The 26,318-nt window shown below is 42.2% G+C and overlaps 2 protein-coding genes across 4 annotated transcripts in view; one reads left to right on the top strand and one right to left on the bottom strand.

The window, feature by feature from the left end:
- Positions 1–1,043: 1,043 nt before the first annotated feature.
- On the top strand, positions 1,044–7,691 carry MALSU1 (mitochondrial assembly of ribosomal large subunit 1). Its single transcript, XM_062622526.1, has 4 exons — positions 1,044–1,250; positions 3,209–3,387; positions 5,618–5,699; positions 6,861–7,691. Exons 1-4 carry the CDS (start codon positions 1,049–1,051, stop codon positions 7,064–7,066), a joined length of 669 nt encoding a protein of 222 aa, XP_062478510.1. The 5' UTR covers positions 1,044–1,048; the 3' UTR covers positions 7,067–7,691.
- Positions 7,692–10,664: 2,973 nt separating this feature from the next.
- IGF2BP3 (insulin like growth factor 2 mRNA binding protein 3) overlaps positions 10,665–26,318 on the bottom strand; it is a 115,702-nt gene continuing 100,048 nt past the window's right edge. For all 3 annotated transcript variants that reach the window (XM_062622528.1, XM_062622527.1, XM_062622529.1), the window contains 5 exons: positions 23,624–23,743; positions 19,466–19,540; positions 15,685–15,816; positions 14,273–14,386; positions 10,665–13,357 (listed from right to left, as the gene is read on the bottom strand). In XM_062622528.1, coding sequence (XP_062478512.1) covers positions 13,256–13,357; positions 14,273–14,386; positions 15,685–15,816; positions 19,466–19,540; positions 23,624–23,743 — 543 coding nt within the window. In that variant the 3' untranslated portion in view covers positions 10,665–13,255. The remainder of the gene's footprint in view (positions 13,358–14,272; positions 14,387–15,684; positions 15,817–19,465; positions 19,541–23,623; positions 23,744–26,318) is intronic.

A 26,318-nucleotide genomic window follows, 5' to 3' on the forward strand; every position in this document is an offset into this window, starting at 1 on the left:
GCTGAAGACCAGCCCCTGAAGGAATCTGCAAGAGACTGTGTGGCCTGTCAGTGTAACTTCAGTCTTGTATAGCTTAGTCACATTTCCTTTGAAGCTAAAGCTTTATCACTATAGGTTTTACAACTCACACAATTATGCCTTTTAAGTCTTACTACTATTGTTTTACCATCATACTCAGCATGGGAGGTAAAAGAGGCTGAACAGTAACACTTTTATTTTACTGACAGTGTAAAAACCAGCATCTCTGGGGAAGGGGGTGGAGGGAAACACGTTTCACCCACAGTAAACACAAATGCGTGAACTTGCCTAGGTCATAGCTTTTTAACCCGACAACATCCCCCGTAGCAAAACAAATACAGCAAGGCTACCGCCCTGCACCATGAACACTATGGGAGAACTACAAATGTAGAGCACGCTTTCCCCGAGAAAAATGTACTAATTTGAAACCTGCTGCACCCTTGTAGGCCTGCACTAGGCTTGAACCCGGATACGGCGACTGGGGTTTGTACGGCCTGCCCACGTTTCGCGTCTGCTCCTTTCCACCTCCCAGACACGCTGAGCGCTGGTGCCCGGTGTCCGGGTACCGGCACTTCCCCTCGACCCTCCCATTTTACCGCCTCGTGGCTCTGACACCTTCAGAAAACACTGACGAGAAGCGCAAAACGGGGACCAGCCACCGCCCAGCCCCGATGTCCCCATCTCCACACCCTAACCCCCACAGCGCGGCTGGGCAGTGCGCGGACAGGACACGAACGGCCCCAGCGGGCTTTCCTCTTCCCGTGGGGCGCCCCGGGGACAAGCACTCAACCCCGCCGCCGCCGCCGCCGCCTCAGTCCCACCGGTCCCCGGCCCTCAGCTGGCCCACAAGGAGAGGAGCGCCCACCGACGCCTCAATACACGCACTGCGCACGCGCCCAGCGGCGCTGTCCGACCGACGGCACCATGGGCCAATGAGACGAGGGGGGCGGGAGGGGTCACCGCCGCTCTCCAATCGCTGGGCGGCATGCGGGGAAGGGGCGGGTCCCAGCCCCGGGGCGCGGCGGCGGGCATGTGGCGGGCGGTGGCGGCGGGACGCCGGGTGTTGTGGCCTGTCCCCGCCGCGGCGGGGGGTGCCCTCCGCCCACAGCCGCCCCGCTGGGTGGCAGGGGCTCCCCGCCGTGGGTGCGCGCCGGCCCGGGGCGCGGCAGGCGGCGGCGGCGGAGGAGGAGCTGGGGTGCTGGGGGCGGTGGCGGAGCGGCCTCAGGTGGCAGGTAGGGCGGCCTAGCCGGGGCCGTGGAGGGGTGAGCTGGCGGGGTAAAGCAGCGGTGCGCGACCCGGGACACGGTGCATTTAACGTCCCGCTGGGTTTATGGGTCTGATTCTCTCGTGACTGGCTTCACTGTTCTGGAGGTGTTCCAGGGGTCTGCCGCAGGCCAGCTCCTCACAACGGGTGAGAGAGTGCGGGTGTCGAGCGGGCCCGCCCCTTATAGTAGGGCTCTGCTCAAGAGCCCTCATAGTCTGTAACCCTGCGGGTGTTAACGCTGGTTAACGCGGTGTTGCGGTCTCCGTTGGAGGTAAGGCCCTGGCTTGTCAGGCCCAGGCATGGCTGTGAAGCGGCACGTCAGTGGGGCCGCCGACCCGAAGGCCCGTGGCTCTGCCCTGTGCTTTCCAGCTCTGTGGAATGGTGCCCTATGCAAAATGTAACGCCTCGGGAATAAAGTAACTGGGACACAATCTCATTCTGCAGCTGCGGGAGGATCCTGGGAGTGCCTGATACGATGGAGTCGTTCTCACCTCAGCTGACACCACAGGATTCGGGGTCACGGCGTTTGTGCTGAGCCAGCGTTGCCTCCCAAGGCTCGCTGTAAAGCAGGGAGTCGGCAGTTAGCATAGACCGAGCCCGTGCGTGGATACATACAGGAACTTATGTGAGGGCAGTGGTACTAAGTTGGAGGTGTGATTCTCTGATGTACACTAGCAAAAAAATTACCCGGTACAGAGAACAGTTACAGTAGCAGAATGGCTGGTTATGGGTGTAAGCATTGCGTGCACAGAGCTGGTTTGTTGTAGCTGCTCTGCACATCTCTGGCCCAGATCTGACCATGGCGTTCAGTGTGGCAGAGTGTGCCTGGGGTTGTTTAGAGCATTCATTCCCTAAGTAAGCACTGGAGAATTCACATGTGGCTATGAGGCAAATATTTAACTTTTGTAACCACTGCGTCTGGAGGAGCTGTGGCCACTGCTAATTTTCTGCATGTGTGACCACAGCAAATGTTGAAAGAGTGCATGAGTCCCTAAGCTCAAAGGGGGACTTCATTTACAGAGATCTGATCCAGTTTCATATCCCCATTCATGCATATAATTATATGTAGCTATTGTTCTTTTGTTTGGCTTTTTCTTCATATTGGTAAATATACAGCTTGGCTTTGTGGTGGTGCTTGGGCTGCACTAACATTCACTTTATAGTGGCAAGCATGCATTGCTGACAGATTCAAATTATGTCTTCAGTATGCGCACAAGTGGCATCTACCTAATTAGGACAAATTAGAAATAAACAGATTTCATGGTGTGAACAGAAGGTAGTTGCACTAATTTACTAGTTTCTAAACTGGCTTGCTTAAACTGTTGAAAGACTAAAGCTTTGTCTACAATATCATGATCCTCTGTGGAAGAACAGATTAGGGAGAAAGAAAAAGAAATGGCTTTATTCAGGTGAAGATAAAAAGTACCTTTACACAGCATCGCATCAGCTCCATTTTCAATATACTGATTTAATCTACCTATGATTTTAGAGTAATTTCATCAGCACGTGTTATCATGGGCCTGTTGACAAGCATTGTGCTGAAATGTTTTGACTTTTTTCCCTGTTCTTTTAATAATGTCTGTTGAAGTAGTTGAGTTTCATTCGTTTTAATTGAGAAATAGCTCATGATAGCATTGACTCTTAAGTAATAACAAGAAGAGATAAGTTACCTAAAAGAAACCCTGATGTTTGCTAACTGCTGTATCTAGCGGTAGTGTTACATACCAGAAGGGTGCTTAGTTCTCAACTTTGGTGGCTTTAAAAATCATTTGTTAAAATCTGATGTTCGTGCTGCATTGTCACTATCAAACCAAACACGGCTTAGGCTGTAAATCGTTTCGTTGCCATTTGATATCTTCTGAAGTGGTTGATTTTTGCAATTAAAAAGAGAAATTGCCACTGTATTATTTTTTCTGTGTGTTCCAGATACCGTGCTTCCCAAGTTCAACATTGACTTTGTTGTAGCTCTGCTGAGGCAGGAGAATGCTAAAAACATCTGTGTCATCCAGCTACCTCCAGAAGTCAAATACTGTGATTATTTCATAATCGTCAGCGGATCTTCACCACGACATCTCCATGCAATGGCACAGTACATGCTGAAAATGGTAAGACAGTTCCCCCTGCACTCTCTGGGGTTTCGGGAATGGTTTTAAATGTTGTGACAGGAATTTTCTCAGGATTGCACATATATGGGTGTACCAGACAAGAAGAAACAAATTATCCTTATGTTATTTAGTCCTGAATGCATCTAGCGACTAACTGTAATGTTTTTCCTGTAGTGCTACTACTCAAAACATAGATAATTTATTTAAAAACCAGAGCTCTCTGTATTTAGAGCAGCAATGACGTTAGCACAGTTTGGTGGCTTGAACAAGAGTGATGTGAAATTCGCAAACTAAAATTCTGCCTCAAGACGGCAGAAGTTGTATTAACGTGATTTTTGAACGTACTAAATTTAAGTGATTAATAGGTACTCTGTTACTTGCATAACTTGCTAGCATTACACTGACAGCTTTCCATCTGCCCCAGACCAGGAGCTCTGCAAGGGCAGAGCTGCTGGGGAGACCTGGCATCCTCAAACCTGGGAAGCCTGAGCAAGCACTCACGAGTGGCCAAGCTTTTCCGGCATTGAAAATTTTCTAGGCAAAAAGTAGGCTGAACCTTAAGATGTAAAGCAGAGCAGGTGCTCAGGAGTGCTGGTAGGCCGCGGGCTGGCTTTACCATTACAGTACCTAAACCATTATGGTGATGCATGATCTACACTAAAAAGCAGAGGCGCTCATGTGAAGCATGAGTCTTGCTTTCCTTGCAGTAACTTGTAAATAGCAAAGTCCCAGCTACTGCTTACCACTTCCCATCTGGTTTCATGTTAGAGGACGAAATTAACACAACTCTCTTGTAATCTGTTCACCGTTACACAGCCTTTAAAGACAAGGCTGAAGGAAAGTTGCAGGGGAGATATGCCTATTTAAATAGCTGATGGCAGTGCATGCAGGACTCTTTAGGATTTTAAGCAGACTTTCATGGACATTGGCAGTTACCTGCTTTTGAGGACATCTCACAAGCTAACTGAAAGAAAGGAAGGTGAACTAGTTCTGAATTACATTTTGAAAGTTCTCCATTCTGGTTTGCAGACTGAGGCTGTTGTCGAGCAGCCAGCACTGTATGGGAAGGCGCAGGAATGGTGGTATTTTGTGAGAATTGCTTTCCCCTTGAAGTGGGACTCATTTGCTAGCTAGCCGTGCTGTTACAACCTGTTACACTGTATTGTGCCTTCCCTGGCAGAAAAGGCTGACAGCAGCCAGGCAGTTTCAGTCTCTGTTCTGGTTGTGGCCTTGTGCTGAAATAAGTGTTTGGTTTAATAATTGCTTGGGTTTTAATTTGAGCTTGAAAAAAGTTTCAGTATTTGTTTTTTGACTGCTTCAGCTAAAGTAGAAATTGGAATAAGGGAGCTCTGTGAAGATGCAGTTGACTTCACATTTTGTTTTCTCTGGATGCTTCTTGTAAAGAAACAAGTAGGTTATGGCCAGATCTGAAAGTAACAGTACTTAAGCTTCTAGTTGTCAAACTTCTTTAGGTGTGGTGAGCGCCTAGGTGGGAGGAGCTGAGCCTCTGAGCTGTCATATATGAAGGCCACCATGTTGCACATGGAACAAACCACTTTGCCTTAACTGAGCATTTGCAGTTGTGCTTTGAGCTCCCCCACACACAGAGTGGTTCATAGCTTGAGAACCTGTGTGCCAGTCATGCTTGCCTCCCATCTGGCTGTAAGTGTTGAGAGCATGTACTCAAGAGACAGGAGGTTTGTTTGAATGCTTTCCTCATGACACGGGTTGAAACTTGTTTTCTTCCCACGTCCTTCCATCTGAGAAGAGGGTAAACTTGGCATTTCCAGTTCTGCATCCTTAACTAGCCAATATAAAACAACGAAAGGTATCTGAAAGGAAATAAAATTAGTGGTAATGGCAGCCACAGGTAACTGAAAGGCTACTTGAATGCCAAGCAATTGTATTCAGTGTTCATCTTGAGGAAAAAATGGGCACCTATAAAATTCATGGATAGATAACTATATGGGAATTCTGAGTATTAGGGTTCTAGATTTGATACTAAATCCCACTGAGAAATCTGTACTTGTTTTCAAGGCTGCAAGTGTTTTGGTTTGTTTGGGATTTTTTGTTTTTTTTTTGGGTGCAGATCCCAAATCTAACATGATCTAATCCATTTAAGATTCAAGACAACTCTAGACAACTCAGCAAGGTCAGTTTATCTGTTAAGTTTGGTTGCTTTTAAGTAAACATTATGTGTTTAATTTTCTGCCATTGTTTCTTCTCTCAGTACAAGTATTGCAAAGAAGAAAGCAGCCCTCATACGCGGATTGAAGGGAAAGAGACAGATGACTGGCTGTGCATTGATTTTGGTAAATATTTGTGAATCTGACACATGGGAAGTTCTGCATGAGCTCTCTGTTGAAGGAAGCATCTCACCATGTACCTTGATAGCTGTGAAGAGTTCACAATACTCTGCTGTTTTGCAGTCCCAGTTGTTGCGGTACTAAATAATTTTTCACTAAAGATCATTGGCACTGAGAAGAAAGCAGTAACTACTCTTCATATGGCTAAACCAGCTCTTAATAAATTGAAGGTAACAGTGATGGAAACAGAAAGACTACTGCAGGCAGTTTTCTAGGGTTTATGTAATTCCTCTTTGGGTGAGTGGGGCTCTTTGCTTGCTGCCTTAGTAGTGACCTGTTGAACAAGATTTGTCCACTGTCCAGATCATACCATGACATGGAGCAAAACATCAGTCCTAAGAAATTGAATTTAATTCTTTATTCTACAAGCGTGAAGCTCTCTACACAACCGTAGAAGACTGCATTCGGAAAGCACTTCTCCTTCACTGTGAGCTCTGCTTAAAAGCAGACATGGGTGGATGGAGCACTGCAGCCAGCAAAATTAAACCTTGGTTACTTTACTGTTAATGGGTTTTATAGTTTAACTGAAAAGCAGTTGAAATTTAAGGGCATAACCAGAAAAAAACTGCATTAGAAGTATATTGGAATTAATGTTCTCTACTATTGTTTGCACAGGATTAATGAAAACCTGTAAGAAAAATCTTATTATGTCAAAATTTGGACCTATTTCATTGTAAAAACTACCTGAAAGATGTGAGCAACACACCTAAGGAAATTCACTTGGCTATAGCTCAATGTTATTGGTGATACAGGAAAGCTGAAGGGCCATCAGCGGTCTCTTCCAAGTAAAATTTCTTTTTACTTACTGCCTTCTGTCCCCTAGAAGTTGTAACTTCTTTGGTCTGGAGTCTTGTGAAAGCATTTTAATTTAAGCCAGGGTGTTGTCCCTCTCATTCTCTTGGCTGTATTCTCAGAGTCTTTTAAAAGACTACCCAATTCCTAACACTGTTCAAGAACTTCAATCAGCAGTGTAAGAGGAGACCTCCATCAGCTGACCTGTTACATCTAGCCAGAATGGGGTTGGAAGACTTGAGCTCTTTGTGCAGCTGGAAACATAGTAGGGCTTTACAGTTCACCTTAATTTATTGTGAATTCTGTTCTGTGCAGGTAGCGTAGTGGTGCATTTCATGCTGCCAGAGGCACGAGAAGTTTATGAATTGGAGAAGCTATGGACCCTTGGTTCCTACGATGACCAGTTAGCACAGATGACTCCACAGTCACTACCAGAAGACTTCGTCTTTAGACTGACTCCAGACCACAGTGATCATCTGGAGAAAGAACTTCATACAGCTGTTGAGTGTAAAGAGAAATGAGTGTGCTTGCCCGGGTCTGAGAGGCACATACAGACTTCATTAGTGACTTAGCAGTCACTACACTTGATCAGTACGAAACAGTGTTTATTGGATGTAGGTAGCTAAAGTTCTGAACAAGCTACAGATATGATCACTCATAGTATCCTGGAGGTTGGAAAGGAAGCCTTGATTCCAGCCATAAAATATCAAAGAGGGAATCCTATCATAAGGGAGCTTCCTCGGGGAGTCACTGTTGCAGTAGAATTTGCAGTGAGAAGAGCACGGCAAAGAGCTGCTTAAGCTCCTTACCCTGAAACTCATGTTTAGCCTCTAGAGTAATTGCTTTTCTTTGAAAGGCCTGCTTGTAGAAGCAATGCAAGAAGACTTGAGGTTTGCAAGATAAAACTATGTGAAATAGTACAGTTTAGATGAGGCTTCTGGTATTAAGCCATTTGCTTCTGGTCAAGATGAAGCAAGTCATGCTCTGCTCTGGAAGAGAAGAAAGAGACTGCTGTTACTGAGCACATGAGCTGAGAGCAGCAGTGACAAATGTGCCTTGAGTTAACAAAACAGTCAGTTTTTTCACCCAAGGCCAATCTGGTTTTAGTAATAGTAATAAAAAAAACACAGCCCTGAAGAGCTTCAATTCCTTGTCTTTATGTTAAAACATTCAGCTCATTCTAAGTGTGCAGCTGGCTCCTTTGCTGGTTTTCCTCTCACCTAGTTTCTGGAAAAGGATGCTAAGCAAATGTACTATGACAGTGTACACCCTGGGTTCCTTTGAGATGGGCAAAAGTAGCTCTAAAGGAAACCCTTTCGTCACTGAGCATTATTTGCTGTTGATGGTCTCTTCAGCACTTCCACAAGTTGTGCAGTGTATTCTTTGATTGCAGCACGGTCTAATAACCAGTTAGTAGAGCTTCAAGATGGTAACACAACTTGTCTGGTTGTGTTACCACACCAAAGCAAGATGCTTTTCTCAACTACAGGACAGTGTTTTTGTTACTGGATTAGGATCTCTTCTGGAGAAGCTTGCTCAGCTGTGCATCAGGAAACGGGAACAGTAGATCTTTAGGGTAATCACTTTTCCCCCTACAGCCCCACAAAATAGTTGAAGGCCCTGCCTGCATGTGTTCCCTACACATCAGCTGCTGTGTGTGACCTTGCTTTTCCTGCTTATGGTTGTGTTCCAGGGGAAGGGGTGGGTTGGTTTTTAAGAAACAGGTAACCAACCTTCTCCTTCATTTCTGACTGGTCACTTTTTCTTGCTGTTCCTTGAGGAATAACTGCCCCTGAGTTCACTTGCTGTTCAATACCAGGCAGCAGATAGTTCTGCAATTTAAACAAGGACCATTTATTAAATGTGGTTAAACTGTGCAGGTAGATAAAACATCTTTGCCCTCAAAATAAATGGTAAGTCTGACTGCAGAGAAAGATTTTCATGCTTCATGAATGCTGTCATGAATGTTTCATGATATTTGTAAGTAATCCACATGGGGGAAAAGATAACCTTGGCTGTCTTAAGAGTGATGGGTTCTAAATCAAACATTTCCTCCTAGGAGGGATATGTAGGAGTAACTTTGGATCGTTCCCCAAAACCATTTGCCTTTTACTGCTGTGGCTGAAGATAAGTAATGCTAGATGAATAGGGGCAGGCTCAGCAACCATTATGAGGCTGTATGAATCCATATTTAGTAACTGGAACTACATACAGTATCTTGTAACAAAAAGAGCTCTCAGAATAGAACAGAAAAAGGTAGGGACCAGCTTCCCTGGGAGCAGGCTGGGACTCCTACAGCTGCAAAGAGGTCGTAGTCTGCAAGGCAAGACAAAGAAAAGTGCAAATAGAATTAACTGAGGAGACAAAAACCAGTAAAATAAAAAAGTAACTGAATTTGCTGCCAGAGCACATTGTGAAGAGGAGCAGTCATTGGTTGGTATTAAACAATCAGGACTGCAGGCTCAGGAAAAGAACTGCCTCATCCCCCATTGAACAGAAGCCATCATAGTCTGTGCTGAGCTACTGCCATTCTTCAGCCAGGTTACCTGCCTGCCCAGGGGAGCCTTTGACATGGGATCTGGGAATTAAAGCTGCTTTAGATGATCAGTACTGTGCAACATTAAACCCCTTTTGGAGGTGAAACAGTTGGGAATGGTTTCAGTTCTATGGATCAGGTGATTTCTGTGTGAAATAAACACAGCAGCTTGTCCAGTGAGTCTAGAGATTCATCATTCAGTCCTTTTTACAGAGGCAGGTGCAGGTTTGACTCTGCAGGATCCCTTGATGATGGGATGAACAGGAGAAACAGTTATCAAGGTGGAACTTCAGTAGTCATTTCACTGAATTCCTGCACTGCATTTGAGTAACTTCGTTATCAAGCAGTGTGTGTCCATCAGTTGAGGGAACATCTGCTACATACAGCCCAGCTCGAGTGCTTACGCTATGATTTTTCACATTCCTTTAGAAGTCCTGTGCCCTGGTACATCAAGACCATGCTGTCCTGCACAACATACATGCGTTGTTTAATGGAAACTAATACAAAGAGCGCATGCCTTTGGAATTGCAGCTTAGGAATAAAAGCTTTGGAAGGTTAGAAGCAAATAAAAGCATCATGATTAAGCGAATGCTTAAAACAGTCAGGGGTTTAGCTGTCACAAATGCACCAGCGATACAGAGGGAGGCATAACTTCTTATGATGCTGGTTCTGAGAAGGTAGCTCCGTACTGGTGTGGCAAATTGAGCCAAGAGTTCCCTGTGAAATGCAATACCCTATGCAGTGTCTTCTGCAGACATCATTTCTTCAATTCCCTCTTTCTCGTGGGTTGGCCCCCCAAAATGGGTTGTGAAGACAAGTAGGAGGCTGCAAGTGTTTGGAAAACCAGTTTTGTTTTCCACTCCTCTTTCAAAATCACAGAATTACATTATTCGTGATGCTCCTTCATTCTCCAGCCCCTCTCTCTCACTAAAGCAGTCACTTAAACATGTAGTTTCATTTCTATTCCAAATGTTAAAGAGGATTTAAATGGAGAGGCCATACCACCTCACTGGCAAGTGGTGCATGTTCAGGCATGGTGGTAGGAGTGAGATAACAGGTTGCCTGCCATCAGATTTCCTTGCTAGTGGGACTAGTTCTGCCTATCCAGGTTTTTAGGGCCATGTTGACTGCACAGCCTCATCATGCTGAGCACGCCAAAAGTAATCTGGGTAAAGCCCAGCTCCCCAGAAATCACTGCAATTCAGTTCTCAGTTCAAACCTGTTAAAGATTCGTTCTTGTTTGCCCTGGGTCAGGACGGTCAAGCACACATCCCTCCCACAGCAAACCAGCCTCAGGGAGCTGCATGAAGCTGAAACCATGGACTGCAGGTTGTACTACAGACTGTATGGCATTGTTGTATGGGAGGGGGAAGATAAACTAGAAGTGACAGAAGTCACTGCTTGCATTAGGAAGTACAAACATTATAACCTGGCTGCTGGCTGCCCTGGTAGCTATGGAATGAATATCTGTGAATGAGTGTTCATCCTTATCCAGTTATTACGGACAAAAAACCACCTTCAACCAAAGTACCACGAAACAGTCTGTCCCTATGCCTCATTAACTTAAAAAAACACCACACGACTTTATCTGATGATAGGAGTTAAACTCTTTATTCCATTCAGAGGCATCTGGCAAGTGGAGCTGCATTGGGGGGCACATTACAGATGAAAAATGATCCATACTTTGTGGATATTGAAATCATTTACAGTATTTACTTTCTAGCTATTCCCAAATACTCCATATTCCCAAGTTTCAATTGAAAAGAAAAACATGATTTACCATATTAAGTCTAGAAATTTAACGAGAGATGACAGTATTTAAATCAGCTGATGTAAATGCAGCACCTATGTAAAGTCATTTTTCTGGAAAATCATGAAGTCAAATCCTTCTCAAATGTTAAGAAAGGAATGTCGGACTGACTTAAGCCTCAACAGAAATTAAAACGCTATGACTTCTCATACTTCAGTAATTTTAAATTCATTGTAAGAACAAAAAACATTATCCTCCTAAAGGCTAGGTGAAGGTCACTGTCAAAAAAGGAAAAAAAGAAACTCATTTCTCTTTGCTAAAACTACAACATAAGTTTGTGGTTTTTAAACCAATTAGTAAAGAAGAGATGCAGGAAAAAACCACTTCAGACCATTTTCAAAATTAGCTAATCTGTACAACAATGATCTTTGGGAAAATCATCTAGTCTATGTAGTAATGCCTCTATTTCAACATGAACCTAAGAGGTAGATAACAAAATGATGAAACAAATGTTTTTGCTCGTTGTGCCCCTCAAATCAGTGCAGCATGGTGATTCTGATCATCTCATGCACAAAAAACATCACAAAAAAAGGTTCAGAGGTAATAGCATGGCTCTGTCGACCACACACACAGGCGCGCGCGCGCACACTCACACACACACAGCAGTCTTTATGCACCATGTGTTGCCACATACTTAGTTTTTTCTTTTTCTTAAACTGAGGTAGACTGAAGTTTATTGTAGAAACTTGAATGTGTCACTATTACCACAATCATCATTCAAATTACATTTGGAAATTCAAAAATTTGGTAACTTTCCTGTTATCCCTGCCTTTTGACATTTAGGTTTGTTGGGTTTTTTTTCTTCTCCTCTAATGGTTGGTTGCAGAACGTGCATAAATCCTGCTGCATCTATTATAAGCCAGGCTAGAGAGGTGGTTGGTTTTGTTTGTTTAACTTGTAATAGTTTTTAAAACCTTCAAAGTGGCTTAGTGTGGCCCATAACAGCGGCTGGATATGTAAACTTAGCCTTTCATTATCTTTCTATGTGATCAAACACTGTTTGACCTTCCCCCATCGTGGTAACTGAAAGCAGTATGATGTGATCTGCCGACAGCGGAGACCCTCCTGGCCCCAAATAGGCTCCGGCAGATCAACTGTTCTATCAAACTGAAGATGAAGCTTGCTCTTTGAACAAAATGGCAAAGTCCAAATGGGCTGCAAATGGTTAAATGTAGCATTATTAGGTAGTGATGGTCAAAGGCACAAAGGGTTCATGCATTCAATCAAGTAGCACAAAAAAAAAAATTCAGCCTCTTGCAGCCTTCTAAATTTTTTCCCCCAACCCCAGCCTCTTGCCATCACTTCCTTGTCCTGTTCCCAATAAAGTACCGTCACAAACTTTTTCATCCCATCTTAAAAGAAAACTAAACGGCATTGCTGCTATCAGAATGTTGGCATCATTCACTAGCTTTTGAACATTCACTGAATTTTTTTTTTCTCCTTTAGACAAATGATGGTGTTGAAGCCCTCAGCAAACCTGAGGCCGTGTTTTTTTTACCCACCTTACTCCCGTCAGCCAGCAGCTAGAAGTGCTCTGCTATATTTTTCCCCGATAAGTCTGTAAGTACTCCTGGCTGGTGGCTGATCAAATTTTAGTCTTTTTTTTAAAAAAATAAAATGCTCAAGAACTATTAAGCTTTATAAAGTATACAAAATACCAAAAAAAAAAAAAAGCAAAAAAGGAACAATTTCTCATTGAGGTACTAAATGCCTGAGGTAGTTTAGTAAAAATGCATATTTATCTTTTTATGCCCTGGCCAACACCATTCAACACTTCCCTTAGGTTATTCATGGCAGTGTTATGTAAAAATGCAACCAAATTCTTTAAAAAATGCCACTTGTTTCAACGTTGGGACTAACACTTAAACTCTTGTCGATTCCCTTGCTCTAACCCTAGCCCACCCGCAATCCCACCCGCCAAATGTGGTTGTTCTTTGACAACTGGACCTATAAGAGCAATGCCTTTTCTTTTTTTGTTTTTCTTTTTTCTTTTTTTTTTGTTGTTTTTTCTTTACTTTTTAAACCAGTGAACTCAGAAGAGAAAGCTTCATTAAACCAAGTTCTAAAATTGTTGGGGAATAATAAGAACAATAAAAAAGACTAACGAGTTTATGTTAAATTGTGAGAATAGAACAAAAGGGAAGTGAAGGGGTCCTTATTTTTAAAGCTGGGTTTCAAAAGTTTGAGAGAGCCTAAAGAATACATTCTCAGAGACAGCGTTCAGCGGTTGCCTGGTCCTCGAACAGGTGATTGGCTTGGTGGATCTTCTGCATACAACTTCAACAGGTGCTCACCACCCGTCTCTCTGTCGCACAGTCTGTCTTTGGTCTGGCATCTGTCTCTGATGGGCCATTTCCTAAACCTTTATTTCCGTCTTGGCTGAGGCTGTCCACTTTGCAATGTTTTTTGCTGCTGCTGCTGCCTTCTTACCTGAGCCAGTATTTCCTGAATTTTTCTCTGAGCAAGCTGAAGGACAGAAAGAAGAAGAAACAACCCATCATGGTGCCATGCTCCAGTGACTGCTGTCTACAACCGACTATAGGTGCTACTGGGAGTAAGAAAATCTGGAATAACCAAGTTCCTCGTACCGACAAGGTTGCTCATTAGTTAAAATACACTTGGGTTAGTCATGATGCACAACTTAAAGTTCAACTGTTTTTCCACCTAGCACAACTACCTGCATGGTCAGTTTTCACATCAGTAATACAGAAAGCATGAGCATAGGAAGGCAGCTACCCACATCAAGATTATTTGGGCTACAGGCTACTTGCATTTTACTCCTCTGGAGATACTGATGTTTTATAAAAACACCCACTGTTTTAACAGAGAGTGGACAACTGTTTTATGCACCAGGGAATCCAGAAGGTCAGACTAAGGAGTACCAGCCACCCCACCTTCTTCCTGAACTACAAGCCACCTGTAGCAAAGTATCAAAAGGAATCAGTCTAAACTAAGAGTTAAGTGAGGGAAGAAATCTTATGATCCTTTTCTTAATGATACTAAATCAACAGATTGGGCCATGTGGACAAATTGCACGTACAGATGCAGTCCTTGCCAGGTATTATGAGATGCCTTTTATCTCCCATCCAAATTTCAGTCCCACCACAACCTGGCTTTTCTTTTGCTTTAAAAGTTTTAGCAGCGCCAGAGTCTATATATATCAATAGGAGAATTTAAGAAGATTGTTTTACATATGTAACAGTGCAATATTGCGATAAAACTCTCACAGGCACGTGGGAAGTTTATTGCAGCAAGACAACTACAGCAGCCTGGCAATCAGTGCCTTCTGTATCATAAGAGTCTTCTTGGCTCTGAACATTGATAGGAAAGAAAGATCATGAAAACATCAAGGCAACACAAGTTCATTCCATTTCTTCCTACCTGGCATGCATAGAAGTGACCAGTTATTTTCACAACCACCTGATCATTTTCATCAGGTGTCTGGTCACGAGGGACTACAACTTCTGCACTTGTCAAGTTTTGAAGCTCATTTACCTATAAATAGATAGTAGAAAATTGTAAACAAACATATCCCATAACCACCAAACCTCAGAGATACTGCTGACCAGAGACAACATCCTCTAAATTATGGTTTAAAAAAAGAAGCCCACTAACAGAAACCATCTTTGTGCAGCAGCGTGTGTGTGTGCTTTGCAAGATGAGCCTTCTTGTGTCTCTAACATAAATTAGCACCCAGTTCTCTAGGTTTGTGGAAGTGTTTTAAAGACTAAATACAACACACAGAAGGTGTTAAATATACGACTTAAAAAAAGCAAATAGATGCCACAGTGTTTACAGTTAAGCTTACAAGTTTAAGGTCAGAAAACTCATCCAGTGTGTAATGTAGGGAAGAAAAAAAAAGGCAAAGTATTTATATATTTTTCCTTGAAAAACCTCCACAAGATGGAGAACTCCAAACAGATCACTGAGAAGTATCCAGATTATTTTCAGTAACCTATCAGCTTCCATAGTGCTAAGGAGAATTAAAATCTTTGTCCTGTTTACACACATTTTATTTGAGAAACACATAGCATTATTCAATAAAAATGGTTCAGATGAACAGCTTTTCAGAGATGTTTGCCCTTAAGCCCTTTCACCACTGCAGGCAATGAAAGAGGCCATGTTGCCTCCTGACACTTAACTTCAAGATCCCATTGTACTCAAGGATGGAGACCCAAGACTGAACCATTTCTTTGCAAATATCAGCCAGCTCCTAACTCACAACCATATGAGAATACTGGAGTACCGGCACCTTTTCAGGATTGATGTTATTTTAAGCAATAAACTAAGCCTAAGAAATGCCATCAATTAAGCTGAAGCAAAAATAGAGGTTTTTGTAACACTGAGGTCTGAATATGTCTTGATTTCCTACCAATGTTTTAGAAGTTATGCTTTCATTCAGTTGTGACCAGAAATGCCATCTTCAGGCACAGTGGATTTAATCTTTATTAAATGAGATTAGTGAAATCTTTTGGCTAAATCTGGCATAAGTTAAGGTTCACAGAAGCAGGTCTTGAGTTGTAACATTCACTCTAAACAGCAGAACTACATTTATATCAATAAAGCCCTGCAGATCTGACTCTGGCTATTGATTTTTGTTAAGAGTATTGGCTAGAGATTGGCTTCTCTTGACTCCTCAGTAGAAGAAAGGAAAGCTTAATAAGTACAGCAAAGAAAATAGTCCCTGCTTTAATTTAGGATTAGGTATTAGTTAGTTGAATGTTTAAGCCTTATACATACAGATACACCGAAATAAGAAACATAACAGTACAAGTATTATTTCAGCTACTTACTGTTTTGCCTCCTTTACCAATAACTCTACCAGCAGCATAGGATGGCACTTTTATATGAGCCTCAAGTTTCACTTCTTCTTTAGGTCCAAAGAAATTTTCTTCTTTAAGTTTTCCATAGATTCTGCCTTGAGCCTGCAAAAGTGCTTTCAGTTAGAGAATGTGTTTACTGAAATCCAGTTACCAGCAAGAAAGCCCACAGAAAGGAGAATTCTCAATACATAGCCCTGACAGAGTGTTTTCCCTAAAAAAAAAAAAATAAAATGCTGTAACTATTTCTTTAAAAGAAGTCTTTGTACCAAACTAGGAAGCACCACTGCCCAGCCTTAAAGACTGAATGACAAACCAGGAATCATGGAGCAGTTTCACAGCAATCATTATTCTGCTTTTCAGAAGAAACACAGCTTTTAAGAGAAATCATTGCGCTTCGGTAAAGAGTGGTGGAGAGAAAAACTGCCTGACTGAAGCATTTCTTATTACACCCAGAAGCACAGAATGCAATTAATTGCCTCAGGAAACCATTCTTTTAAAGATGTTAAACTGGAAGAGAAAAGCCCCCCCCCCCAAACAAGTCATGGGATAAAGCCTCCAGTTAGAGCAAACACCTCCCTTCGACAACCCATTACAACACATTGTGTAAAAACAAACAAATCTGAGCTTGCTCAGTTTTCTAAAGTGAAAAATCAAATGAGATCTAAACAGCACCATGGGATCAGTATTACTCCAAGCAGCACACGGTTCTTTTCTGTGGAACACACAAGTGCCAGGTAGCAAGAAGAATGTCCACTGAGACTAAGCTGATGAAAGTTGCTGATTTTTAAACGCATTTATATCCTTATTCCCTGTCACTGATCTGTGAATAATCTGATGAATGTGATAAATGGTAACCAATCTTCTAGCCTGCATCTTCTAGAGGGATCAAAAGAACATTTCTATTGAGGTACTGAAGAGAGATGCTCTGAAAAGACTGTAAGTGTAGGACCACAAAGCCTTTCCAGTTCAGATTTTTTGTCACCTTCTTTAAATCATGCTCACCAGCCTGTCACTGCATACATGCTAAATACAACCATTTTACAGGCCACTACTGTAATGGAATATGTAAAGTCCAAGAAGATTGTATGATGCGATAATTATTTTACGTAGTGGCAGCTTATTTTGACTTATTTCTAGCTCATCTCCTAAAAGCCAAAAATTCATACTACCCTAGAATGGGTAAGATGAAAGGCATTTTGTGACCTTGGAGCTGAAAGTAACTACACAGAAAAGCCATATGAGAACTCAGTAGAACTAACACATTCTGGCACCATCATCAGCCCTAGAATCAGAAATTCCTTCTCCAGGAAAACACTTCAGAAAGGTTTGCAAAGAGCAGATAGAATACTGCTCCCAGCCATCATCTTGAGCTGGAGATTTTGAAACTACTTCCAAATTTGTTAGAGACCAGCATAGCTCTTTCATTTCAATAGCAACACTTTTTGTGTGTGTAACACCTTGACAATCTGCACAGGCTGGAGGGCTCAGTAAGAGAGGTACTGTAGGAAACATGCATTACTACTGAATCATAGAACAAGGTGGGATGTTGACTTTTTTAAAGTCATAAATATACTTCCATCATCCCAAATCTTTTGGCTCTTGAAAGAGTCTTTAAGGAAAGAAAATAATCTAACTGGGCTGCAGCTCCTTCATAGTAAAATAGAGGCTGAAGTACACCGACTAGACTAGATTCCACTTTGCTTGCACATGTCTAAGGTCCAAGGCAACATGGTAATCTCTGAATACTGGTGTCATGGGTACACCTAAACTGTAGGGAGCACTGCAACAGAGGCTGTAAATAGTGGCATACTCTCTTCCCGTTGCCCTGCTAGTAATAGCACTGCATACCACAACATCCTCAGGCTACTGCAGCTGGGAAAGAAAGGGGTGCAGCCACTGCAGCTACCACAGACATGAATCAGCCAGCAGAATACAATGTAGTAGGGAAAGGATGCCAAACTCACAGGCTCTGGGATGACGCCACCTCTCCAAGTTACTTATCTGGGCAGCAGCTATTCCCTCTTCAAGGTGTTACACACCCAGATTCTTGGTGCCTACCAAGCAATACCTTACTCTCAAAGACAGAGAAGACCCTTCTTAAGCAGAGTTTAAGCATTAATGAAGCTTTGCTCTGACTGTAAAGCATGCTTCACATTAACAGTGGTGATAAAAGAAAGGGCTGAATCCGCTTCTGTCCATCTAAGTCAGGAGGACGTTGCTCAAAGAGTAGTAAAAGACTACAAGGACTGGAGCTGAAGAGAGCCCCAAGGGATAACCCTTCTTAACAACACCAGAATATCCAGGAACATCAGCTGTCCTAGTACATTGATTCCTCCTTGCAGGGAGAAGCCCAAGTGTAGAGAAGTGAATAACTGATGTGGTTTTAACCAATATATGGGCTGCAGAAAACAGAGGTTTTCCTCCTTGCATGATCTAGGTTGAGGAGAAAAGCTGGCAAAATAACTCTGTGGGCGTCAAGTCTATTTTAGGAAAGACACCTGAGGTCAAGCCTTTGCCTGTGTTAACAGTCAGGATAAGGGCTAATACTCTATCATAAATCTATATAAGTTTATATATATATTTAGAAATATATGTATTTAAATATATATTTATATATATTTATAATAGATTAATATATATATTTATAGATTTATAATCTATTTTGTTCTATTATTCCTGGAGAGTAAATGCAGTGGTACCTGATGGAAAGAAAAGGTAGCCAGAATCTGACCTTGTGCTGCTCCTAGGTCACAAGAGCACCCCATATGTGGAACATACCATGTGGCCAAGCCCACATGCACACAGAAAACCTCAAGGGGGCAGAACTTCTAAATGATGCTTTGCCTTCAGTGGCTTCTCAAATGTATATGGTAACTGAGCATTAATCCTATGTGTATCTAGTTCACTATTACCACTGCAAAATGCCTGCCCTGGTACAGCTCCAAAACTCCTAAAGGCATTAGTGAAACTGATTATAGATATACCTGAAGTTTGTGCACCTCCTTCTTGCAAGATGTCCTGAAGCAAAAACATAAAGACAAAACCAAGAACAGGCAAGAGAATGACGCTAGCACATGAACTCTCAGGTAACTTTCTACCTGCTCTGAGCCTTATCTGTGATGAAGCCACTGCTGCACTGCTTCACTGAGCTGTCTGCATCGTTCCTAAAATGGTCAACTCCTTTTGGGATAACTAGATTTATCCCTTGGCAGTTAAGGGAAAAGGCCACTCCAGAACTCAATTTGAACACAAATGGGATAATCAGATTGAGTATCTCCTTGTAGTTGTAGTGGAAATACAATTAGAAATCCTGTATTTATCTGTAGAGCTATCCAAAAAGCATTTTCCATTTGGCATGCAACAGTAACCTGGTAAGACTCAGTCTCTCGTCTTGTCGGCTTTGTTATTTCAATTAAATACACTGAACTGTATGTATTAAGACAGACTAGAAAGACTGAACTATTGTGCTTGTAAGTAAAAGGGAAAAACACGAATGTAGTATGGCCATATTTTCATGCTAGACTTGATTCTAACCTACATGAAACTTGCACCAGTTTTCAGGTGACCAGAATGTGGCCTCTGATAGTACTGCATTACTCATTCATACGAGATAACTTTCAGCAAAAGGGAAGCAAAAATCAAGTGTTTATAAAATTCTTAATAGACTGGTACTTGGAACCAAGTGGTTTGTTTTCAGTATTCCTTAGAGTCCAAAGGCCACTACAGAATGACAAGTTTTTATATGTTATACCTTGAACTGAGCTTCTGGAGGTCCAGTGATGATAACCATTCTCAGCTTGGCATCTGGTCCTTCAGCAGGGGCAATCTGGAATAGATAAGCATAGCTTTTGGTAGTTGTCTTTTGAAGGAATAGTTTAAAGCCACCTCCTCCCTGTTTCAGTCTCACATTCTGTTCAAAAGTGAAAAATTATTCGTTACAGCAGTAGCTTTATACTTCAGTCATAACAGGTTTGTTCTCTTTAAAGTGCATTAATTAGCTATAATGAACTACAGAGAAATCAGCTAAACCATAAGCAAATTTACTTCTGAAAATTAAAAGCATAGCTACTCATCCACATACAGCAAAATCTCACAAGCCATTTTCATGTGACTATGAGTGGTAGTATATATGTAACCTTCAAAAAGACGAATGCCGTTAGTGGACTGTGACTTCCATCCCTACCCACTAACTTTAATAGTCTAACGAGTTTTGCTCGTTAGCAAAAGTTTGCATCCATACCCTTGAAAAAAGAAGATCATGTTACTGTTGTAACTAATCAGATCCAAAACTGATTCAGGTCCCTCTGTCCTGGACAAGAAGTTAGCAGTTTCTAAGGGGTTTCTATGTACAGATACTTGTGTGACCCATATGAAAATTAAGCTCCACCAGAGCTGAGACAGAGACGCCTGTAGGATCTTTAGCAGTTCATGTCACCACTAAAGTAATATCTATGGGTGCTGTTCTTGGACTTCAGTGGCATTAAATAAGTCAAGCTAGCCTCTGACATTCGGGATGAATCTTTTGTTTATCACAACTGACATTTCCATTGTTGCACCTAGTATTAAATAGCTGCTGTTAAATGAACAATATATTAAACACGACAAGATTTCATCTTAGCTGTTGGCATAGGGATGTTATTCATATTTAACAGCTGTAGCTTATTTCAGACAAATTACCAGTCACCATGCATCATTTTCACTAAAGAATTTTGCTAACAAAAGTTTATGTAGTTATTCATATTGAGCCCTCAGTTGCAGAAGACATTACATACTACTTATCTGTTTTGCATATTTATTTTTCATACAACTTCTGCATTCCAGTTGGCTATACCTAAAAATACACGTTCATTTTACAGCAGTACATTTATATGACAAGACGTTGTGGTAAGGGCACGCACAGACTAAATCCCATTTATTCTTTGAACCACAATTGTTTTAGAGGGGCAAAATTTCAAGGCACATTTGGAGGCAGCTGACTGAACACATCTCAGCCTGACAACTGCCATTCACGTAACAAGGACACTGCAGTTTGCCTCTCAGTCACCTCATATTTTTCTAGTGAACACCAGTACCTTTATTGAAATTTTAGGACAAATATTTTTCCATCAAGCCTTAGTTACATCTTAGATGTGTTAAAATGTTCTGGGATCTTCCTCGCTTAACTTTTATCTTAGAATGTCCTGTTCTCAGAAGTTGGAGTAAAACATAGCTGAGGGCTATGAAAGAAACACTTACTGACTAACATTTCAATGTTTGAAGGGTCAGCATAAGAGACTTCAGTGTTAATTTTGTCTGTCTGCTCTTGGAAGGAGAAGTTATATACATACAAATAGCATCCAAGTGGTGCATTTTTAACTTCTGAGAGAAACAGTTTTACATTCCTAACCTGAAAAAAAAGCAGTCTTCCATATGTCAAAGCCACAAGCTGACAACTTCGTACACCCAAAACACTCATTCCCAACTCCTTTGGAGACAGGAAGGGCTAATCTGAGAGTAATATATAACCAAGGAGATCCCAATGGTTACCAACAGGTCCCAGCACTGCAGTACAGGGTAGGCAGCAGGCAGCCCAGATATCTCTGGCTGGTCTCCTTTGCTGAACAGTTCAGTCTGCTGGAGCCCCACACCAAGCCTACATTACCAAGCAACCAGCTCCCCCCCCCCAGCAAAGGGACACAACCTGAGCTCATCAGTAGCCACATGCACCTCTGAAATGATGGGCTGGGCACTGCAGACTTAACCAGAACCCCTGTGCATCTGCATTTTATCTAGTCTTACTTTGTGGCTAATGAGTTTCGTCAGATATACAATGCTCAGGATGAGCACATTAGGATGCAAAATGTTTTCATCTGCAACAACCCAGAGCACAACTCAAAAGTTCAGTGTCATGCACAAAGACTTGCTTCCTCCACAGTACGATTACTACAGTTTGGCAAGTTAAAAGTTACTCAGGCAGCACTCCCTCCAACTCTTAGCTAAAAGCATGTATTCCTTGCTGATCACAATTTATTATTTTGTCTAAAAGTTGTGATAAAGGGCAGGTGGTCAACATGAGGGAAGTTGAGAAGTTTTTAATAAGTTACCACTAACTGTCATCTTTAACACTTTCACACAGAATAAAGCACATTGCTCCCTATTGTTCTGTCAGATTACAGATGAAGGTGCATTTTTATTTTCATTGCTAAGCACGCACGCATGCAACTTCCCAATTTATAGCAAGCACACCCTGCATCTGTATAAATTCTGTTGACATTTAATCCTATTTCCACCAAAAACTTCTTTACTTAATTCCTACTGAAGGAACAAAAGACAACCAGGGGTTTAGCAAACTTAAGTGAATTTCAATTAATACAGATATGTTAAATGCAGTGGGTAGAAGGGTGCCAGCCAGTAGAAGCAGCCCGAGGCCACTGTTAGCCAGGTGCATAAGAAGCATGGGAAACTCCCTTTCCACTAAACCATCTTCCAAAGACCAACTAAAGAACTAGTTTGGACAGGTTCTTGGAGGTCCAGGTTGTTTCACATTTCTCTCTCCACCTAGCAGTACCTTCCATATGTCACTTAATCTATAGATACAAACTATGGGAAAGGAGAGAGGAAGCGGAAATACACATAGTACATCGCACCTCCATGCAAGACAGGTTTGATAAAGAAAAATCAACCCCTCGTTCTTCTATTCCATTTTTTTCCCATAAAATATGATTATTAGTGCTCTACTAATGTAAACCATCTGGGTAGTATAACTACTATGTAATGTACTGTTCAACAAAGGATGGAACTGGGCAACACGCCAGTTGGTTGACTGGCCAGTTAATGGATTGGCATTCTGCAAACCACACACAAGGCTCATTCATGAGGGTTCCCCAATTACTTTGCTCTGCACACTTAGATGAACACCTTCCAAGCCAAGCCTAGCCTCGCTGGCTTCACCACACTCAACTCAGCGTAGACAGCTTCCAACCCTCTACCCTTGACCTTTGGCAGATCCCTCCCATAGCACTCACTAAACAGGCCACATCTGAGCAGAAAGAGAACTGAGAAGAAAATGTTTGACGTTTTCCTGCACAGGAAGCAGATTAACTTTTTCTTTTTTAATTTAGGCCAAAATATTATCTTTACATCATAGAACAGCAGAACTGGCTATTTACAAGAAAAATCTCAAGCATCTAGAGAAGATAGTTGTAGTTACAATGACATTAGTAGCAGAAATCCAAGGCCTTCCTACAATTGCAATGGGTACCAACTCCTATACACAGCCAAGGAGGATTTCACCAAATTTGCTAAAATTCAAACCTAAGCTTCTGTTAGGTCAACCTCTGCAAACCTTCTTGTTCTTAGCTACACTGGGGCAGTCAACACACTAACAGCTGGATGGTAAAGCATCAGGGTGCTGAGGTAAACATGATGCTAAAGAACTGACTGACCCCATGAGCTTGGAGTTCATGGGCGATATTAGAATATACACACTTCAACATGGAGCAATCTGGGCTTCACAGCCCAGACCAATCCATCTGAAAGAGAGCAAGAGCAGCCACAGCAGCAGGAGATTTCACCTGTGCTGCTGTTTTTAGAAGGGAAATTTGCCTCTCCAATTTTCACTTTACTGAAAGCAAGAAGAAAGCCTTTAAGCAGTGCATCATTAAGACATAAGTCTGTTTCTAAGAAATCGGGACCACCAAAGTAGTTTTCTTTGCAGCTTATATTTCACACCTCAGGAGACGTTTGAAAACATGCTTCTAATTATCTTGTCTCAAAGAAGATTAAAAGATGATTTATAAACACATGTACCATTTATCATATCACATTCTAAGCATGGAGTGGGGGAGGACATTCATGAAAATACGGCTTGTGCAAACTTGCTGAGAGTCTCACGGAGAATAAGACAGAAAGTTAGTCAGTGTAATAATACCTTAATGGATGCGCCTGCAAAACGAGAAAGTTGTTTGATGTGCTGTCCCTGCTTGCCAATAATAGCTCCAACTGCCAAGGCTGGGATGAACAGATGAACAGTCTCAGACTCGGGCTGTTGCTGTGGGGAAGAAGGAAATATGCAGTGAATGTTTTTGAACATTACAATTCAGGCTGACAGGAAAACGGGTACTGAACAGGCATGCATGGAAACAAGGGGGAAATCTTATAATGCCCTGTGATGTCTCATTATTAAAGGTATGGCTTTTCTGGGAATCACAAAATCTACAGAACATGAAAGAACAGTTTAAGCCAAAAGAGGATTCTTTCATCTTTTATGAAACACTTGCAATTTTAACACTTAGATCTTTAAAAAAACTACTGCGGTGCTGCTTCTTTGCGAGCTTTTCATTCTTACCTGTCACTGGATGCTGTTCCCCATGCAAGACTCTGCCGATGAGGCTGCTATAAAGCAGAAGGGCTACAGCCTGAGCAGGCAAACTCTTTCTAGTTTTCCTAGTTATTTGTTTAATTTTGGATTGTGCTGAGAGCAGCACAAAAACCCTCAGAGTTACATCTACACTACAATTTCCTTTGTGTGGGAGTGATCTGGAATGATAGCCAGAGCTTGAAAACTGCCAGCTATTCCTCCTGTGTAACATTATGCAACAGTTGGAGCCTTGGCAGCAGGCCTCAAGCAGGCTAGTAAATTAAACACCAGATAAGGCATTCTCAAAAGCAAGAGGACCTTAACATTGTACCCACTGTGTATCAGGCACCACTGAAGCTTCCTATTGCTTTCAAGCAGAGGCCCCAGCTGGAGAGCGCAACGTAACACTTGAGATCCTCTCTACGTGCTACATAGTGATGATCAAACCTCAGGGTTACATATGCCACAATAAGCCATAACTATTCTACCAGAAGAGCTCATCCTGGGCTAACAGATCACTGCTGAGTACCCAACTATGCCACTGTACCATCAATCTACCCACTCATGTAAGGGTTACTTCTCAAATGCATTTTGCTCGAGCCCTTCTTTGAACTAGGACTCCCCCCCATTTCAAATATTTCTTCCTCCATGTAGCCCTCTTATGTATTTTCAAAGAGGTATTTGAAGATAACACAGCCATCCTCATTCCTCACTTTCTCAGTGCCCACCATGCAGACCAGCCTGAGCATCACTGAGCGGAGCACGTGGGACCAGCCAGGTTCATTGAGCTTTGCTTGCTTGTATATTTTGGTAGGGATACAGACCCACATACAGCAGCTCACTGAAGCAGCTTTTTCAGTGATATTTTCAGGAAAAGATACGCTATACGCAACACAGCAGAAAGCAATCCTAAAAGGATCTCTCTCCACTTATTTTTAATTTCAGTAACTTCTTTTGAGGTGAAGCAAAGTCCTGATGCATTAACTGTAAACAAATCAGAACAAAATGCTTGTTTCCAAGTTTTACCACTTTATTTTTGGTAAACACAAGTCAACTGTTACCTCAGGGGAAACAAATTCCAGGCACAGCTCCATGTACCAGGTGAAGAAACCCCAAAATAGGATATTGAGAATAGAAACACATTCTGCTGGTTGCTTTAGGTGCTTTCAGCAGTTACACAATTTACCCTGTGTTTTCACACATACAAGGCATCAGGATTCACAGTCAGTTTAAGCTGGTTTAAGCCCACGTTTTCCCTGGATACAGGATGCAGCCCTCCACACCCACCTCCCCACTGCCCCCCTATGTGCTTTGTGGGCAGCAGGATTGCTGATCCAGCTGATTCTTAAGGTACACAGTGGGTCCCTGACCTGAATAACCAGAGAGCCACACAAGTGGCAGTCTTGGAAGGAGGGAGGAAGCAACAACAATTAGGTCAGGGCACAGGAGCACCTTTCAATCTGCCTACAGATCAGTTTAAAATGATCTCAAAACTACGCCCTGAAACGTGTTTCTAATGAAAGATACCAGTCATTTCAGTGTGTGTTAAACCACTTTCCAGAAGATTACTCAATTTCTCCTCCTATTATTACAAACATCCTTTGAGCACACTCATAGTAAGCCCTTTTACATGTTCATTGTGAATCCAGCAAGATTTCCAGTAATGTGGAAACACTATTCTAGGTACCTGGTTGATCTCACCACTTCTGAGAACGGTTTCTAAACAGATACAAATTCATGAGGCATTTGGGCTTCTTTCTGGATGTGTTGCAAGGACCCATACTAAGACAGCTTAGCCACCCCTTGCTCATTCGTCTCCTTGACCCCTACCTCCACCAACACTCCAGCTCCTGCAAAAAGCCACTGCCAAAGTCTTCCTTCCCAAGTGCAGCTCCAGCCACCCAGTTAAGATTTGAGCTAGCACACACAAACTCCCCAGCTAAGTCATATAGCACAGATACAAACAAAATATATAACTTGACTCGATTTTCACAAATTTACACACCTGAACCCACCCCCAGACATTTCTCTGCCATAGGAACAAATCAAATTTCATTACTTTTTTGCAAATAGTCCCTGCCTTCCCTCTGTTGCCTATCTGCCTGCAGCAGTTTTCCTCTCCTCTTAACAAAGCTTGATTTGAAGCCACTTTCTTGGCTAGATTCAATTCACCACTGAAATTCCTTTCTGCTGCCTCACCCTTAAATATGAAACATGGGCAGCAATGGTAGACAGAAGATGTACATGTGTCTTTCCAAAAGTACAG

The sequence above is a fragment of the Pezoporus occidentalis genome, unplaced genomic scaffold, assembly GCF_034315485.1.
Source record: "Pezoporus occidentalis ecotype Australia unplaced genomic scaffold, CSIRO_AGI_Poc_V1 ctg243, whole genome shotgun sequence".
In the NCBI taxonomy this organism is placed as follows: domain Eukaryota; kingdom Metazoa; phylum Chordata; class Aves; order Psittaciformes; family Psittacidae; genus Pezoporus; species Pezoporus occidentalis.